The sequence below is a fragment of the Cynocephalus volans genome, chromosome 9 (genome assembly GCF_027409185.1).
Source record: "Cynocephalus volans isolate mCynVol1 chromosome 9, mCynVol1.pri, whole genome shotgun sequence".
Classification (NCBI taxonomy): domain Eukaryota; kingdom Metazoa; phylum Chordata; class Mammalia; order Dermoptera; family Cynocephalidae; genus Cynocephalus; species Cynocephalus volans.
This window is the reverse complement of record NC_084468.1, coordinates 42,764,993-42,782,781: the sequence shown is the minus strand read 5'-3', so window position 1 is coordinate 42,782,781 and position 17,789 is coordinate 42,764,993. Positions and strand designations below refer to the sequence as shown.

The window sequence follows — 17,789 nt, the reverse complement described above, 5'->3', positions numbered from 1 at the left end:
TTCTTCCTTGATGACTCATTTTCTTTTGTGTTTGATTTTATTTACCCACATGCCACTTAGAATATATTAGCTAACAATAAGTTTTTTTCCCTGTCAAGGACTTTTGTGGTTTGGCTTTGAGATCATTGCTGGTACTTTCCAGCGTCTTCCAAACTGGCTCCTTCTGGCTTACCACTTCATGTTTCTTGCTTCTGTTTCTGGACTAATTGAACCACAAATTACCTGAAAAGAGAAAAATTCTATCAAACAGTTTACCTACATGAGACTAAATAACCAAATCAGTGATTTTTTTTTTTTTACTAAGTTGCTAAAAATGGATTGTTTGGGCATCAAACATATTATCTCTGCATTGTATAGTACTATATTTAGTTCACTGTGGTAATTTTAAGAAATATGAAATTATCACTGTAAACAGTTACTCTTCAGTGAAATGTAAGTTTTAAAATATAATTTCTTAATTTTATTACCTATTTTAGAATATTCAAAGATATGAAATGACTCTGTTTTATCTGTCATGTATATTGGGCTTTCCTCTTTTATTTATTAAATAAGTAAAAAATATACACTATTTTTATGCCAGGACTTACAGTTTATCATCTCTCAGACTGAAACTATCCTCATATTTATCAAGGATACTTCTTGAGAAAGATTAAACATTTAAAAAAGTGAAAATGTTGAATTTTCTTTTCAATTTTTTTTTATTACTTTGAAGAATCATTAAAATCCATCACATGAGGGCAGGCTCTTGAATCACAAATGCCATTGACAGGTATCACCGTAAAATAACTTGGCTGTCTACATAAAGAGGTAATGCAGGGCTCAAATAAACGAAGGAAAAGGAGAGTAGAAACTCTTGAAAGAAAAGCTTGTATTTAAACTTGGATTCTTTTTTTTCTTTCTATAGGCGGCAAGGAATTGTTTGGTCAGTTCTACAAGTATAGTAAAAATTTCGGACTTTGGAATGACGAGGTACATGACACGTCTATGTGTGCTTTTGTTTACTCAAGAGAGGACTGCTTGCATTTGTCTACTGACAAACTGAAGAAGCTAATAGCTTCGCTTTCTTTGAGGGAAATTTTGGTGTGGTTTTATGGTCTCCTGACCCACTTTAAATTTTAGAGCATGTGCCAATTGTAGCTGTGAGGTAAACATTTACTGTGGCTGTGCTGACCTTTTTTCTGGTCATTGTTAACAAAACTATGGTATATCTTAAGATTAAAAAGAGAATTTGTCAGTCCACTCATATGTATAAGGTTAAGAAAAAGCTTTTCTGATATATGTATATTTTGAAACAAAAAGAAAGAAGTTTGCTCAGCTCTGATTTTCCTATGTCATGGTCAAACACTTCTATTAAGTGTTGACTTTAAGTTGACTTTAAGTCCACAACTCAAGAGTGTGAAAAATCTAAGCATATTTTTCTATAATTCGGTATAGTTTACATGTTGAGTTCCCTTTTCTCTGGTGTGCTAGAAATTTAATCCTGGTGAATTCAGGGTTCGCTTGGGCTTTCCTCAGCATCAGTGTCCAAGTTCTGTGCGTCTCATGGGGTGACAGGACTGGGGGAGGTGGCTTGTCTGGTCTTTGTTATCCATGCACACTGGCATCCCTGCAGCCACCATTCTCCTGTCTTGGCCTTGGCCAGCCATCCACACAGATGGCTGCTGACTCATCCTGAGTTTCTGTGAGATTCCTTCAGAACTGGCATTCTCCATGATTGGAAAACTCCATGGGCTTATCAATGACCCCACTTACCCAGGCACATCCATAGCCATTTGTGCTCTGGAATCTTTCTGCCCTTCCTGAGCCTCTACCTGGGAAGGAGGGAGAGGTTCTATTTTGCTCTTGAATCCCACCAACTCAAATGTGAGCATGGAAGCTTCTTTCCCAGCTGTGTGACCTGGGCAGCCCTTATAGGTTGAAAGATACAGGACCCTAACTCAGCGACCTGCTGATGTCCAGTACTCCTTCCCTTTCCCTTCTATTTTCCCCATCCTAGCTCAAAGGATCTTTATCTAAATGGCTGGATGGGGGGTGGTGGTGGTGGGATCTCCCTCTTATTCATGACCCATTTTTCCAAATATCTTGTTAATAACTTAGACTTTCTTCTCTGAAGAGCCTAGACTTTAGAAACTCAAAATCTATGGAAAAATGGCTTTGTTTTGGATTATTCTTTTCTTACCTAAGTAGAATGACCTCTTACTCAGTAAAGGGCATAAAGGTGAAATGAGGTGTAGTATGTGGGAAAAAAAAGTGGGAGTGTGGAGGCAGTATTAAATAATTTAAAAATATTAAATTGTATACTCAAGGGGCAATGAGCACAAGTTAGTTGTTGTCTCTTCTCTCCAGAATCCCACACTTGAACATCCTTGAATACAATTCTCAAAAGAGATAGAGGATTTGATTTTTTGTTTGTTTGTTTTTTGTTTTTGTTTTTAAGGAGATGGTAGTTATTCCTGATTTCTTTCCATACAGGGCTATTCTAATGCATTAGAGATTTTTTTACATCAAAAGTATTATGTTCATATACTTTAATTTTCCTCCCTTTTCCAAGTCCCACAAAAAATATGTACATTAAAAAAACATGGCATTTAACTTAGAATTTCTTCTTTTTTTTCGTGGCTGGCTGATGCCAGGATCTGAACCCTGGACCTTGGTGTTATCAGCACTGTGCTCTAACCAGCTGAGCTAACTGGCCAGTTCTTTGCTTATCCTTTTCTGTAATAAAAAGAGTAGTCTTTTAGTTATCTTTTATTTCCTTTTTATAAACTTGGTTGTTAGAGCATTCAGCATGCCTCTTTGCGAGGTTAAGAATTATCATTACTAACATAAACAGAGGGCCATGTTTTGGGCTGAAGAATTATTACGGTTTTCTGAGACCCAAATAAGATGAATACAGTTGAGACTTGGTTTGGGGAGGAAACGCTGTAAGGAATACTTTCACACTCTGCTAACAAGAAGAGAAGGTGTACAGACCTTTCTGGGGGTAAACTACTTTGTCTTTTAGCAACTCAGAGTTAAATAACGAGGTTTGAAGTAACTAGAGATTGGAGTTGATTAACACAATGTGCTTTGCATCTGATGACCTTAGGTATGTCTTGGATGATGAATATATCAGTTCTTCTGGAGCCAAGTTCCCAATCAAGTGGTCCCCTCCTGAAGTTTTTCATTTCAACAAGTACAGCAGTAAATCTGATGTCTGGTCATTCGGTGAGTGCATCTGATGTTTATATAAAGGAGCTTGATTTAATGAAATGGGCAGTCAGCACCACACTCTAACCAACTGAGCCAATTGGCTCCCCCTGGGATTAAAAACGTTTAATTCTTTTTTAAACTTTGATTTCTTTTTTTGGCAGCTGGCCAGGACGTGGATCTGAACCCTTGACCTTGGTGTTATCAACACTGCACTCTAACCAACTGAGCTAACTGGCCAGCCCTAAACTTTAATTTCTTGATACAATGTAACATGTTTAAGAAGTTTTCTCCTTACTGTGCTTCTTTCTTATGTGATCTAACCACTTTCAGATTATCTTTGGCAACTGGTGTCATACACTTTTTTACATAAGTCTGCCTTTTGGGTCTTTCTTTCCCCAATGAGCACTTGCTTTAAAACTGTAACAACGAGTCTACTGATCTAGAAAACAAACTCAGTCAACTTTTCCGCAGTACAGAGGCCTGAAGGAAAAATGATCTTAAGGCACCACTGAATTTCAGGTGTAATTAATAAACTTCATTGTCTAACTGCTAAACTGCTGACAATTTTCCAGCTGTTCAGCTGACAACCTGAACTTAAAACCTGGATTTTAAAAATGGCACTACCTCATTTACTTCATTACCTTAAAGTTTTGTGGAATTTAGGCATAGGTTTCCTTGGGATCTGTCAATTGATATTTACATTTGGTAATGTTCTTCATTGAGAAAAAGACATTGTAGGCCCATGTCCAGTGGAGTGTGTTCATTGATTTTATTTTCAAAAAGTGGAAATAAATGTGCAAAAGTCTATCTATTGTCTTTCACCCAGACCTTCCTGGAAGGCTTTTGGGTTTGGAGAGACATCTGGGCCCTCAGAAGTGTGTGAATTTTATTGTCTACAATAACGTTAAGCTTACATCATTGATCTCATTAGTTCTCCACTGACGTGTGGTAGTCCCAACGGGTGACATTTTGAGCTCTGCTTGACAGCAGTTAAGTTATGAGACCACATCTTGGAGATCAGTGGGTAGCAATACAAGGCCCTCATTTAGTGGTGGCAGATCAGTGAACTCCCTGAGCTGTACCTGACCACTCGTCCCTCTTCCTCTCTGGACAGTGAACTGCTTGAGCACGTAGACTGGTCTCATTCTTACAGAATCCTCTGGCCCTAGCATAGGCCTGGCCTCTAAACAATACATAATGAATATTTATAGAATAAGTGAATAATTAAATGAACTCAAATTGGAGTTCTTGAAGTAGTTTCACTACTCAATTATTCAATCAATGATTATTGAATACCTGCTTATGTACAGAGCTCCTGCTAGATACTCTGGGACTCTAATTAGACCCGATAGTCTAATCTTCGAGTGGAAAGAGGGGGACATGTGCCATCTACTGTCTGGGAAACTGTTGGCCTTAGCAGATAGCAGAGGCTCACACAATCCTGTCATTTTCTGTGGGATGACAGAAAGGTTCATTGATTTCATGTGTGGGGACAGGAGTAGTACTTGGAAATGAAAATGCTGCCAGCATTTTCTTCCAATAGGGAGGCCATCAAGACCAATGGAAAAGCAAAGGCATTGTTTTCACTGTGATTATTTTCAAGTTACAGGCCTCTTCAAAAGTTGAAGTGCACATGCTCTGCTTCCTAGAAAAACTGCCCTCATTCTGGATGACATAACTCAAAGTCTGGGGGAGGAAAATAATGCCTTGTTCTTTGAAACAATTCTTTCAGTTCTGGGTAACCATTTATCTATAACCTCTTGTTTTTGTGCATTTTATTTGCAGGAGTTTTAATGTGGGAAGTTTTTACAGAAGGAAAAATGCCTTTTGAACATAAGTCAAATTTGCAAGTCGTGGAAGCCATCTCTAACGGCTTCAGGCTGTATCGCCCTCACCTGGCACCCATGTCCATTTATAAAGTCATGTACGGCTGCTGGCATGAGGTGAGTGTCCCTTGCTTTCCTGAGAAGGTTGGCAGTCCCAGCCTCTGAGAGCAGAGCTGATCACCACAAACATTACCCCAGGACTCCATCAGGGCCGGAAAAGGTGTCTGCTTCTTGGTCATGATCCTGAGAGCCAGAAGTACTATTTCTATTCAAAACTCCCACTACAAAGTCATTAATCCATTTTGTTTTTAACAATGGCCTTTTATCTGAGGAGTTCAGTGCGTTTTCCAAGTTTCATCTGTTCTTGCAGATGAGATTGATTCTTGCAGAAACTCTTGATGTTACTAAAGCCCAGTGATCAGATGTTTTATTACATTTAAGAATTGGTGGGCAGAAACCAAGGGTAGAACCAGGTTTGTAAACTTCCGTTTTTATTGACTTCACTCTACTTTAACTTGCCTTGCTTTTCCAAGGCTGAAGGTAATGGGTTTCTTCCCTCTTCTGGCACTCAAGGCTCTTGAGAGAGAGATTGAACCAGAATGGAAATGAAGGCACAAAGGGTGCTGGAACTTCCCCTCAGGAAATTACCTCTCGGGAGCCCAGTTTCTCTTTTTGTTGAAATGTCAAGCTTAAACCTCTGCCTTTCCTGGGCACTGACTCAATGTACCCCTCCCCTTCTTATCAGATTCCCCTGTGATTCTGAAAGCTTCTCTCTCTTTCCAGCTGACAGTTTCAGCCTAGAAAAATCACTGCCTGATGAGGAATTTTTTTTCCTGGCTGAAAGTAAAAAAAAAAAAAAAAACCCAACTTGATTCCTAACCCACAAACATAGGAAAATGCAATATTTTAAGAGCAATGTGGTTGTTCATATTCCAGAAAAGTATTAAATTGATAAAGATCCCCAATGTATGAAAATATTTTACATATGATAAACTGCTCCACAGGGAATCTTGAGAGACATAGAAAAATGTTAAATAAGATGTTAGTAGCAAATGGAAAAAATGTACTGTATATGAAACAGTACGCACATACATGTGTGTGTAATATAATACATATTGAGATTTTATATATCTGTGGAGATGAAACAGAGAAGGGGGTAAGTAGGGCATGGAAGACCAAGTAAATGACATTAGTTTCAAATTGCAGTTGGAACATTGATTAAACCAATGTTTTGGTTATGTTGATTTATTTGTTTGCAAAAGTTGATTTTTGCCTATGACTTTGCCCTAAGTGCTTAAGTGCCTCTAGCTTCAAATGTGATTACATTGCCATTGATAAACATTTCATAGGCTCTACCTATGGAACCTCTAGCTTCAAATGTGATTACATTGCCATTGATAAACATTTCATAGGCTCTACCTGTGGAACCTCTGCCCCCACAGAAAGCTCCACAATTTATTCCTGGAGAGTGAAGGAGGACGCTCACCGTGCTCACATCATCTTCTGGTCTGTCCTTTTTATTGATGCCTTCTGTTTCTAAGCCACTAATGGCGGTGTCTCCCCCCAGTCCTGCTGTCAGCAACCCCTGTGAGAATGTGGTTACTGTGGATAGTTCCATTTCCCATGGATTTCAAAGATGCAGACAGTGCCATCCTCCTTCCTCATAGAGTCATAGCCAAACAACATCTCTCCCTTGGTGAAATAGAAAAAATGCTCCAATCCTTGGCTCCATGGTCAGGGATTATGTTAACTGAGCCTGAACACAATACAACCTGTGCCCCAGGATCTACAAAGTCCCTCATGAAGGGCTCATGCCTTTTGTTTTCTGACTGAAATCCTTCATTCTATAGGGGATCAAGTGTAGTGAATAACTGGGGCGGAGCTTGGGAACATGGTACGTTAGATCCCCTCTCTCTCCCAGCTCTTCCTTTACCTCACACATGTCAAGTCATCTAAACAGATCTCGAGGTGGGTGCTGTCCAATAGAACTCTGCAATGATGGGAAGTTCTGTCTGCGCTGTCCAATATGGTAGCCCCCATGGCTGTTGAGGACTTGGAAAGTGGCTAGTGTGATTGAAGAACTGAATTTAAACATTTCTTTAATTTTAATGAATTTAAATTTAAATAGCCACATGTGGCTAGTGTTTGCAGCTCTAGCCACTTTATTTTTGCAGTACTGTCTACTCTTCCATTTCACACTCATGCCTTGCTCAACTGCCAGTCATGCTGCTGTGTGTCAGCCAAGATATCCTTTCCTTCCTTTTGTGGGGAACCAGCCTGGACCCAGGTCCCTGCCAGCAAGTTCCAGAGCTGGTGTCTGAGTGAGTCTTAAGCTGAGCTGACCACCTCCATTTCCCTTTTTCAGACACCTAAAGGCCGTCCTACATTTGCTGAACTGCTGCAGGTCCTCACAGAGATTGCAGAAACCTGGTGACCTGAAATGGAATGCCAACCCAGAGGGTCATCTTGCCAAATTGTCACAAAAGGGAACTGATGGTGACTGTCTTCCTGTAGAGTTGCTGACTCTTGGAAACAGTGCTTTTCAAACTTTTTAAAATTTAAGAATATTGTGATAATAGTTATTTTACGTGTGTGAGAAGGACCTCTAAACTCTTATTTTTCTCTAGTCTTTTGCATCCTATATGTGAAGAAGGGAAACAGGCTCTACAGCAGCCTTCACAGTGGTAGCACATCATAATAATGGCCCCAAGAAACCTCCCTCTTCACAAGGCCGGGGAAGTTTCTTTCCTGATGAGGAGTGGCATTCATGACTTCAGTGGTCCATGCATAGAAGATGAAAATAAATTCTGTGAACTCATGGAATAAGGGAGCCTCTCCTGCAGAATTTCATGCTTTTGAGCTGTACAGATTTTTAAAGAAAGTGCGCCTTTGTAAACCACATGAATGTGAGTGTTGTGGAAATGTCTTTTGTAAACTTTCTACTTGTTATTTAACTAATTGTTTTTGCACATATCTGATTATATGGGGGACATTTTCTTGCACTCCAGTTTTAAACACTGCTGTTGGAAATAACTAAAGTTCCCCTTTGAACAGATCCTGGTGACATTTCTGTTTTTGGTGATATCCATTCTCGGGAAAATTTGGAAACCGATTTTAGTTCTGAGATTTCTCATTTTGTACATATGAAATCAGACAATTAAGAAGACTTTCTTTGTTATAGTAAGTGTCTCCTCTACTTTTCTGGAAGATGACTTGTTCTTTCTGAAGGAGGATGTTTGGGTCCTTCCTCTGCCAAGAGAGTGTGCATGATTGCTGGGGTGAGGCCATGGTATGTAAGGTTTACCTTGATGCCAAGAAGCTTCTCCCTTGGTTTTCCAGCAGTCATGTAGGCCTACAGTTCGCAGGTCTCACAGCCCATGTGCTGTCCCACAGATTGGAGGTTTTGCAGTGTACAAGACAGGTGTCTGGCCTGGTACCCAGCATTCCAAATTTATCTTAACTTGGGTCATTTCCAAGGGTCTGATGGTGGGAGAAAGCAGACCTAAAATCTTCCCAGGCAGGCCGAGGTCTGGGAGAAAAGAGTACAGGCCTGCTGTTAACCCTTTACTCACACATACATACACAAACTGTGAACATATAGCTTTATTTATATGCACAAAATGAGTGCATCAGTGGAACCAGACTCAGGTCAAGAAATGGTACATTCCAGAATTCCAGAAGCCATTTTCATTCCCTATTCAAGTCATTAACCCAAGAGTAATTAATATCCTGATTTCTAAAAGCATGGATTAATATGGGCTATTTCTGAACTTCTATAAATGGAATCCTATGATATGTACTCTTTTGTGCCTGGCTTTTTAAAACTCAATAATATGTTTAACCCATCCATGTTGTATGTAGTTGTATTTCATTTATTCCCATTTCAGCATTGTCTTACATTGCATAATTATTCCATATACTATTTATCTATTCTACTTTCAATGGATATTTTAATTGTTTCCAATTTTTAACTATTAAGATCAGTGCTGCTATGAACACTTTTCTACATGTCTTTTGAAGAAAATATGTGTGCATTTCTGTTAGGTATATACCTAAAAGTGGAGTTGCAGGGCCAAAAAAGTATGAGTATGTTCAGCTTTTGTAAATAGTGCCAAACAATGTTTCTAAGTGGTATAACCAAGGACACATCAGCAGCAGTGTATGAGAGTTCCAGTGGTTTCACATCCTCAACGACACCTGGAATTATCTCTGTTGTTTATAGCCAAAGGACTTTTAAGAATGAGGATGTCTCACTCTGAGTTTTGTTTGTTGAGCTGTGCTGCAATATAATCTCTACCTCCCCCACTCCTTGTTGTCAGCATTACAGCATGTTATATGCACAACCTAAAATACATAGTATGGGGGAGGATTGAAGTGATTTTGGGTGATAGATACAAGAGGGAAAAAATTAGAAGTGTAATGCAGAGCAGAGAAAGAGAACTTGACAGAATAACTTGGAACTGGAAATGCTATGAAAGATATGGATATCCCATCATCTGTGGGGTGGACATACACACACATTTGGCTATTTGAATCTCTAACTGTCTTGTAAGGAGCATGGTTGTTAAATGTTTGATGAGAAACTTGGTAGGTTTAGCTAAACAAGTTTGGGGGTTAGCATTGGAGACAGATGTACCTATAGAGAAGCTGGAGAAGAGCATGGGAGGAGAGAAGCAAATAAAATAGTTAGAGGTAGGACATTGTCTGGTGGCAGCAACAGGCTGGGGGAGCAGGAATGTCTGTTTTCTTAGGTTGTTTATGATGTGACCTCCCTTTCCTGATTCCCCCTAGTTATTCAGTTGGGTCTGTTGAAATCATGAATGCTCTGCTTGAACAAATTTTATTGTGTATGTGAGAAGTGTATAGGGTGTACTTCATATCTGGTTTTACGTGATGTGGGACAAAGACCATATAAACATGCAGAAGCCTGGGAAGGCAGAAGAAACTCTCAGCACGTAAGCCCCCTGAAAATTTATCTAAATCTGCAGAAGGTTTTGGATATAGTTGAGTTGTGCAATTGCTACTCTGAGGGTGGGGTAGAAGTTGTTTCAGCCAGCTTAACTAGATTTTGAGGATAGAAAGAACCTCAGCTAGCACCTGGATGACAGATACTTAACTTCCCAGAAGCCTACATATCTGGGAGAGTCAAGGAGTTCACATCTGGGTGACATCTGTGTTAGTGGAGAAACCAAACATAAATGGTGTGTGATGCAGAAGAGGGTGTATAACAGAAAAGCACCAGCCAATGAAACAATGAAACAAGAAAGCACGGATCAGGACCAGGGCAGAGCCATTTCCCTGAGCTACACTTGCAGAAGAGTTTCTCTACTTCTTTTGCAGAGAGGAATTGAACTTTAACTGGAGAACCTGATAACACAGAGATACATACTCACATAGAGCTGGTGTAGATTGGCTACCTAATGCTCAGTGTAAGAAGCATAACATTGTTTTTCTGAATCAAATTAAATGTGGTTCTGAGTCTCTCCCTCGCTATGGTTGGTAGAAATGCCTTTTGTTAGGAGATATCATGCCAGACTCCCCAAGGAGCTACAAGAATCCTGGAGGCTTCCGTGCCATATGGGAAGTAGAGATGAGGGTTGGGTGTGCCAGGAGGGCTATCCTGTTCCCTGTGTGTTCTGTTGCTCCTTCTCTTTCAGGAGGCCCTTGGTCCTCTGCTTCTGTCAGGCACAGAGATTCCCCTTTGTAGGAATCCTTCCTGCTGACAGTGGCTTCAGCCACCAGGAGCCTAGCCACGATTCTGTGCAAGGCATTTCCCCAAGTGCTCAGCCTCCCCATACACCCTGGGCCCATTTTCCCATCCTTGGTGCTGCAGAGCTTGGGCCTTAACTGTTAAAGAAAAAATTATTCTGACACTTGTTAAAATGGTAAGAAAAACTTTATTCAAGACTATTGCAATAGGGATCAAGTCTATTGCAACAGGGGAGAGAGACTGACCTCAACTCAGAATACAGCAAAAACATCTGGAAATTCATAGCCAGAGTGAAGAGGTGGTAGGTATAAAATTACTGAGAGGAGATAACAAAGGTAGGGGGAGTCTTGCTAAACTGGCTTAACAGGATTCTAGCTAAAGGCAGCCAAGGACTTAGATATGAAGTGTGGGGAATGAGGAGTTTGATCAGATATCAAGGGTGGGGGAATTCTTGCTAAACCCACTTAGCAGGATTCTTGCTAAAGAAGCGGGCTCAGAGGAGCCTGACTAAAATTGGTCAAGGAGGGAGTCTCTGTCATCTCCCATCACATCAGCTGCTGGTCTCAAGGAAGCCAGCCTTGAGACCGCCAAGTCAGCTAATTTCTACATTTCATATTGAAGCCTCAGCCTTCACCCACTCTCCTTTTGTGACATCTAGATTGATGGTCCTCATTGGATCTAAGTCTCAAGTGCTTCCATCCTGGGAAGTTTGGGTGTTGTAAGAAGCACAGACCTTGAGAATCACAATCCTGCCTCTTTCTCCTGGGATGAGAATGGGGAAGGACATGCTTTATTATTCTCTGGTGAAGCTCCAAACTCCTAAAACTGAACCAAACAAAATGTCTTTTTACCAGTTAGTTGCTTTTCCTTTAATAACCCTTCCTGTCCCTTTGCCTGTATTGTACTTGGGTGCTACTTCCTTGTGCCTGCCTTGAATTGTGTTACCATGGAAACATCTTCTAGACAGTAGCAACACAGGGTGGAGGTATGGGTGATATGCTTTCAAGGCTTCCTAAGAACCAGGTGTGTGGCTTGGGCAAGGGGCAGATTTCCCAACTCCCTTTGGAGAATCTTCTCCATCCTGAGTCTAGTTTTTTCAGACCCAAGTATTCTTCTTCTGGTTCAGAATTTCTTGTTCACATTTTGTTTGTGCTGGATAAATTCCTTGTTGTGGGAGGATGTGCTGTGCATTATAGGATATTTAGAAGCATCCTTGGGCTTTACCCACTAGATGCCAATCCCCCAGGGGTGACAACCAAAAATGCCACTAGAATATTGCCAAATGTCCCCTGAGGGGTAAAACTATGCCTGATTGAGAATGACTGATTTAGTTACAAAAGGTTCTTGATTTGGGTTTAAGGAGCTTTATGAATTTGGAGGGAAAAATGTCACATCTTTATTTTTACTAACCTCTCCTTAAACTTTAGCATTTCCTACAATTGTAAATGTAGAGGGAAAAAAACCCCTTAGTAGTGCCTTATATAAGTAGTTTCTGTGACTGTCAAAATATTAAAAAAACTATTATTTTCATATTGTTTAGGAGTTTCTGCTTTCTCCAGATTGAATTTACATTCATCACTACTTCAAAGTCACTGTAGATTTTAGTACTGCCCCTAGATCTTGTCATTTAATACAATGAAAAAGACTATATGAAAGCACACGTTTGTTTTTAAATATTTTGATAACTTTATTTCAGTATAATTGGTTTCCCTTTTAGTTCTGTGTATTTCTATTTTATGTATTTAGAAGCATTGTTCTGAGAAGGAGTTTAAAGTCTTCACCAGACTTCCAAATGGATCTGCAGCACAAAAAAGATTAAAGACTTCTGTCCTTAACAGAATTTCTGAATCTGGACGGGTGTCTGCTGGGCCCCACACATCAATTAACTACTTATCATTAGCTTTAAAGCAGCCCCATGAGTATTGAATTTTTGTCAGTCCTGCGGGCTGATTCCTCAATGTGCATATCCAGCCAAGTCCATTCCACCCTCAGAGTTATCTGTTTTCCCCTCCCTGTATATTGTCAGGACTGGTCTGTGCATCCCCTTTTCCACCTGCCTCCTGCCTTGTGCCTGCTATGGTGGGATCCAAGGTGAGATAAGTGGAGCCTCAACTGCGCCCACGCTTGGCAGCAAAGAGAGAAGCTGTATACCAACCTCCCCTTCCAACCAGCTGGGTCCATCTCCAGATGGGCATTTCAGCTTCTTTTCTCCTCTGGAGCCCCCACACCTGACTAGTTGGAGGGAGGGAAAGTAAGTGAATTCTAACTCTCTGGAGGCTGCCACTTTCAAATCAAGAAGCCTAACAAAACAAAACAAAACAAAACCCCAATTCAGGCTGGCATTTTTTGTTGTTACCACCAGAAAGGAGGTGCTACTGGCATCTAGTGAGTAGAGACCAGTGATGTTGCTAAACATCCTGCAACACACAGCACATCCCCCCACAACAAAGAATTATTCAGCCCAAAGTGTTAATACTGCCGAGGTTGGAAAGGCTATTATTAGACTCTATGACTGTGAAGTTTGGGGTGCAGACATTCATCCTGTTATCATAGTTTCAGCTCCATTTCTCATTTCTCAGCTGCTTCCTCTTCCACCCTTCCCAGATGAAAAGTGGATGTTGTAGTCACACACCTACCCTTGATGTACTGTACCAACCAGAGAAAGAAAACCTATCTTTGTCCCAGCATTTCCTCCGAGTCCTGTTATTCTCTCTCGTTGGATCAGATCCACCTGCCCTCCTGGAATAAATCTCTGTAATCAGGGGAATGAAAGGCTTTGATTGGCTTTGCCTTGGTCTGTGTTACCTCAAGAGCAAGGGATGGAATTCATTTTCCTAGAAATCCATTTACCTTGAAAATAGAAACTGAGAGCTGTTGGAGCACCAAAGAGGGGGAATAATAGATCCTCGAATGATAATCAACAAATATCCAAAGCTCTTTTCTTCCCAATTACTATCCTGCTTTCTGGCCATTTCACATTGTAGTCCACCACTTCTCTAGTAACAATTTGGAACTGTTCAGCTACAACCTATTTCTTTAACGTAAATTAGCATGAACTTGATTGGTAAATTGGGGAATGTTGTCAATATTAAGTGCCAGTTGGCCAGGTTCAGTTTTCTACAGTAAGCTAATTTTTAAAATTAACAATTAATTAACTATCTTTTTAAAGATAGTTTATAATATATATTTTTGGGGTGCAAAGTTGATTTTCAATAGTTGCATACTGTGTGATGGTTAGATCAGGATAATTAGCTTATTCATCATTATAATATGTAATCATTCTTTGTGTCTGTTAACCAATTTCTCATTACTCCCCTCTCTTCCCTTCCTCTCTGCATTTCCAGCTCTAGTAACAACAGTTCTTTTCTCTCCTTCTAAAAGTTCAACATATTATTGTGACTGTTGTTTCATTCTTTTCCTCTCTCTGTCTCTGTTTATTGTTTGCTTATTTCAGGAGTCAGCTCCCACTTATGAGTGAAAACGTGGTATTGCTCTTTCTGCACCTGGGTTGTTTCACTCAGGATCATTTTCTTCAGGCTCATCCACGTTGCTGCAAATGGTAGAATTTCATTCTTTTTTATGGCTGAGTAGTATTCCATTGTGTATATACACCACATTTTCCTTATCCAATCGTTCACTGATGGCCGTTTGGTTGGATCCATGGCCTGACTCTTGTAAACAGAGCTGTGATAAACATGGGAGTGCAGGTAACGTTAACGTTTTGAAGTGATCCAGGGTAAGAACATCTTCACAATTAGAGAGTGTTAACAATATATGAAGATCTGAAGAAAAAGCTGAAAATCCTATGCAGGTACCTTCCTTGAATGCGAGTGGCAGTGGGTTTGATGATTTCCTCTGCATTAAGCTGTCTGGGAAAGCTGAAAATGCAGTTGCAGAATCTGCTTGGATTGGAGTAGTGTGCTCTCTGTTTCCTTCCCTTACCTGGGCCCGTAACTTCACTGACTGCATCTCTTGCCTCTCTCCCAGGCCTTCTTGCTGCCCCTTGCACATCCAGGCCCCTTCTCATCTTAGGGCCTTTGCACCTGCCCTTCCCCTCACTGATAGTGCTCCTCCTGGATATCTGCACAGCTTCTTCCTCATCTCCTCCAGGTTGTTGCTTACAGGTCACCCGCTCCTGCAGCCTTTCTTCAACCACCTTATTTAAAATTACAACCCCACCACGGACATGTCCTGTCCTACTTTTTTGTATGATTTTTCTCTATAGCTCTTATTTTTACTCATTTATTTGGTCTATTGTCTGTCACTCTCTCTTACCCTCTCTGCAACTGTAATACTTGTGAAGGTAGGTATTTTTGTCTGTTTTGTTCATTGCTGTATCTCCAGGTCTTAGGACAGGGCCTGGCATAGAGCTGAGCTAAATAAATATTCATGGGAGATTCAATGAAATAAAAGGAATGGGATCCAGAAGCTTCATCTTCCAGAAATGGGGGATCCAGTCTGGTAAGCAGCATTCCTCTTGGGATTCTGGGCTAATCCATTGCTTTTCCACGCATTAATTGGCTGTTTTGCCATCTGATTCCACCTGATGATCTCAGGTGATCATCAGTTCTTTTTGGAATAGATCTTACTCTTTCTAAAACAAATTGGCTTCCACACAATTTTCTATATCTTCCTTTCTCTGTTAGGGAAAAATACATTATAAGCAGATAATGCTTTTATAAAATATTTATTTATTTATTTTATTACTATATTTATCATTACACAATGTGATTATTTCTTGGTGAAACTTTACCAATTTCCCACTAACCCTCCCTCCACCTTGCCCTTCCTCGCCTCTGGTGGCCTCAGTTACATTCTCTCCTTTTCAAAGTTCAAGGAATTATTGTGGTTGTAGTATCTTTCTTTCTTTTTTTGTTTATTTGTTTATTTTTTTCAGCTTCCACTGAGGAGTAAGGACATGTGGTATTTCACTTTCTGTGCTTGGCTTATTTCACTTAAGATACTTCTCTCTAAGTTCATCCATGTTGCTGCAAATGGCTATATTTCATTCCTTTTTATGGCTGAGTAGTATTCCATTGTCCATATATACCACATTTTCCTTATGCAGTTGTCCATTGATGGACATTTAGGTTGATTCCAACTCTTAGCTATTGTAAATAGAGCTGTAATAAACATGGGAGTGCACGTATCCCTTTGATGTGGTGATTTCCATTCCTTTAGGTATACACCCAGCAGTGGAATTGCTGGATCATATGGCAGTTCTATCTGTAGTTGTTTGAGGAACCTCCATAATGGCTGTACTAATTTACAGTCTCACCAACAGTGTAGGAGGGTTCTTCTCTCTCCACATCCTCATCAGCATTTGTTATTCTCTGTCTTTTTGATAATGGCCAGTCTAACTGGTGTGAGATGATATCTCAATGTGGTTTTGATTTGTATTTTCCTGATGCTTAGTGATGTTCAGCATTTTTTCATGTGTCTGTTGGCCATTTGTATATCTTCCTTTGAGAAATGCCTGTTCAGCTTCTTTGTGCATTTTTAAATCCAGTTATTTGTTTCTTTACTGTTAAGTTGTTTGATTTCCTTGTATATTCTGGATATTAATCTCTTATCAGATGCATATTTTGTGAATGTATTATCCCATTCTGTAGATCGTCTTTTCACTCTGTTAACTGTTTCTTTTGCTGTGCAGAAGCTTTTAAGTTTGATATAATCCCATGTGTTTATTTTTTCTTTTGTTGGCTGTGCTTTAGGGTCTTAGTCATAAAGTCTTTGCCCAGTCTTACTTCCTGAAGTGTTTCTTCTGTGTTTTCTTTTAGTAGTTTTATAATTTCAGATGTTATATATGTCTTTAATCCATTTTGAGTTGATTTTGGTACATGGTGAGAGGTACAGGTCTAGTTTCATTCTTCTACATATGGATGTCCAGTTTTCCTAGCATCACTTACTGAAGAGGCAGCCCTTTCCCCAATGGATTCTCCTGTTGACCTTATCAAATATCAGTTGGCTGTAAGTATGTGGGTTGATATTTGGGTTCTCTATTCTGTTTCATTTGTCTGAGTGTCTGCTTTTATGACAGTACCATGCTGTTTTGGTTACTATAGCTTTGTAGTATAATTTAAAGTCAGGTAGTGTAATGCCTCTGGCTTTATTTTTTTTGGCTCAGGATTGCTTGGGCTATTTGGGGTCCTTTGTTGTTCCATATGAATGTTAGTATTGTTTTTTCTATTTCTGTGAGGAATGTCATTGGTATTTTGGTGGGAATTGCATTAAATCTGTAGATTGCTTTGGGTAGTATGGACATTTTCACACTGTTCATTCTTCCAATCCAAGAGCATGGAATGTCTTTCCATCTTTTTGTGTCCTCTTTCTTTTAGCAGTGATTGGTACTTATCATTGTAGAGATTTTTCATGTCTTTGGTTAAACTGATTTCTAGGTATTTTACTTTTTTGGTGACTATCTTAAATGGGCTTGCTTTCTTATTTCTTTTTTCTGCTAGTTCATTATTGGACTATAAAAATGCTACTGATTTTTGGATGTTGATTTTGAATCCTGCAACTTTACAGGAATCATTTATCAGTTCTAAGAGTTTTTGGGTAGAGTCTTTGGGTTTTTCTATATATAGGATCATGTCATTGGCAAGCAGTGACAATTTGACTTCATTGTTTCCAATCTGGATGCCCTTTATTTCTTTCTCTTGCCTGATTGCTCTCGCAGGTACTTGCAATACTGTGTTAAATAGGAGTGGTGAGTGTGGGCATCCTTATCTTGTTCTTGTTCTAAAAGCTTTTCCCCATTCGGGATGATATTGGTAGGTTTGTCCTATGTGACTTTTATTTTATTGAGATACTATTGTTCAATACCTAATTTGCTGGGAGTCTTTATCAGGAATGGATGTTGAATATGTCAAATGCTTTTTCTGTGTCTGTTGAGATAATCATGGTTTTTGTCCTTCATTTTGTTGAGGCAGTGTATCACACTTATTTACTTGTATATGTTAAACCATCCTTGCATCCCTGGGATGAATCCCACTTGAACATGATGTTTAACTTTTTTGATATGTTGCTGTATTCTGGTTGCTAATATTTTGCTGAAGGTT

General features: G+C 39.7%; 1 protein-coding gene across 1 annotated transcript in view; it reads left to right on the top strand.

Annotated features, from left to right (window-relative positions):
• Positions 1-7,452, top strand: part of TXK (TXK tyrosine kinase) — a 40,876-nt gene extending 33,424 nt beyond the window's left edge. Inside the window, exons 11-14 of the mRNA XM_063108292.1 lie at positions 905-969; positions 3,089-3,207; positions 4,978-5,135; positions 7,384-7,452. Of these exons, the coding sequence (XP_062964362.1) occupies positions 905-969; positions 3,089-3,207; positions 4,978-5,135; positions 7,384-7,452 (411 nt within the window). The remainder of the gene's footprint in view (positions 1-904; positions 970-3,088; positions 3,208-4,977; positions 5,136-7,383) is intronic.
• The last annotated feature ends 10,337 nt before the right edge of the window (positions 7,453-17,789 follow it).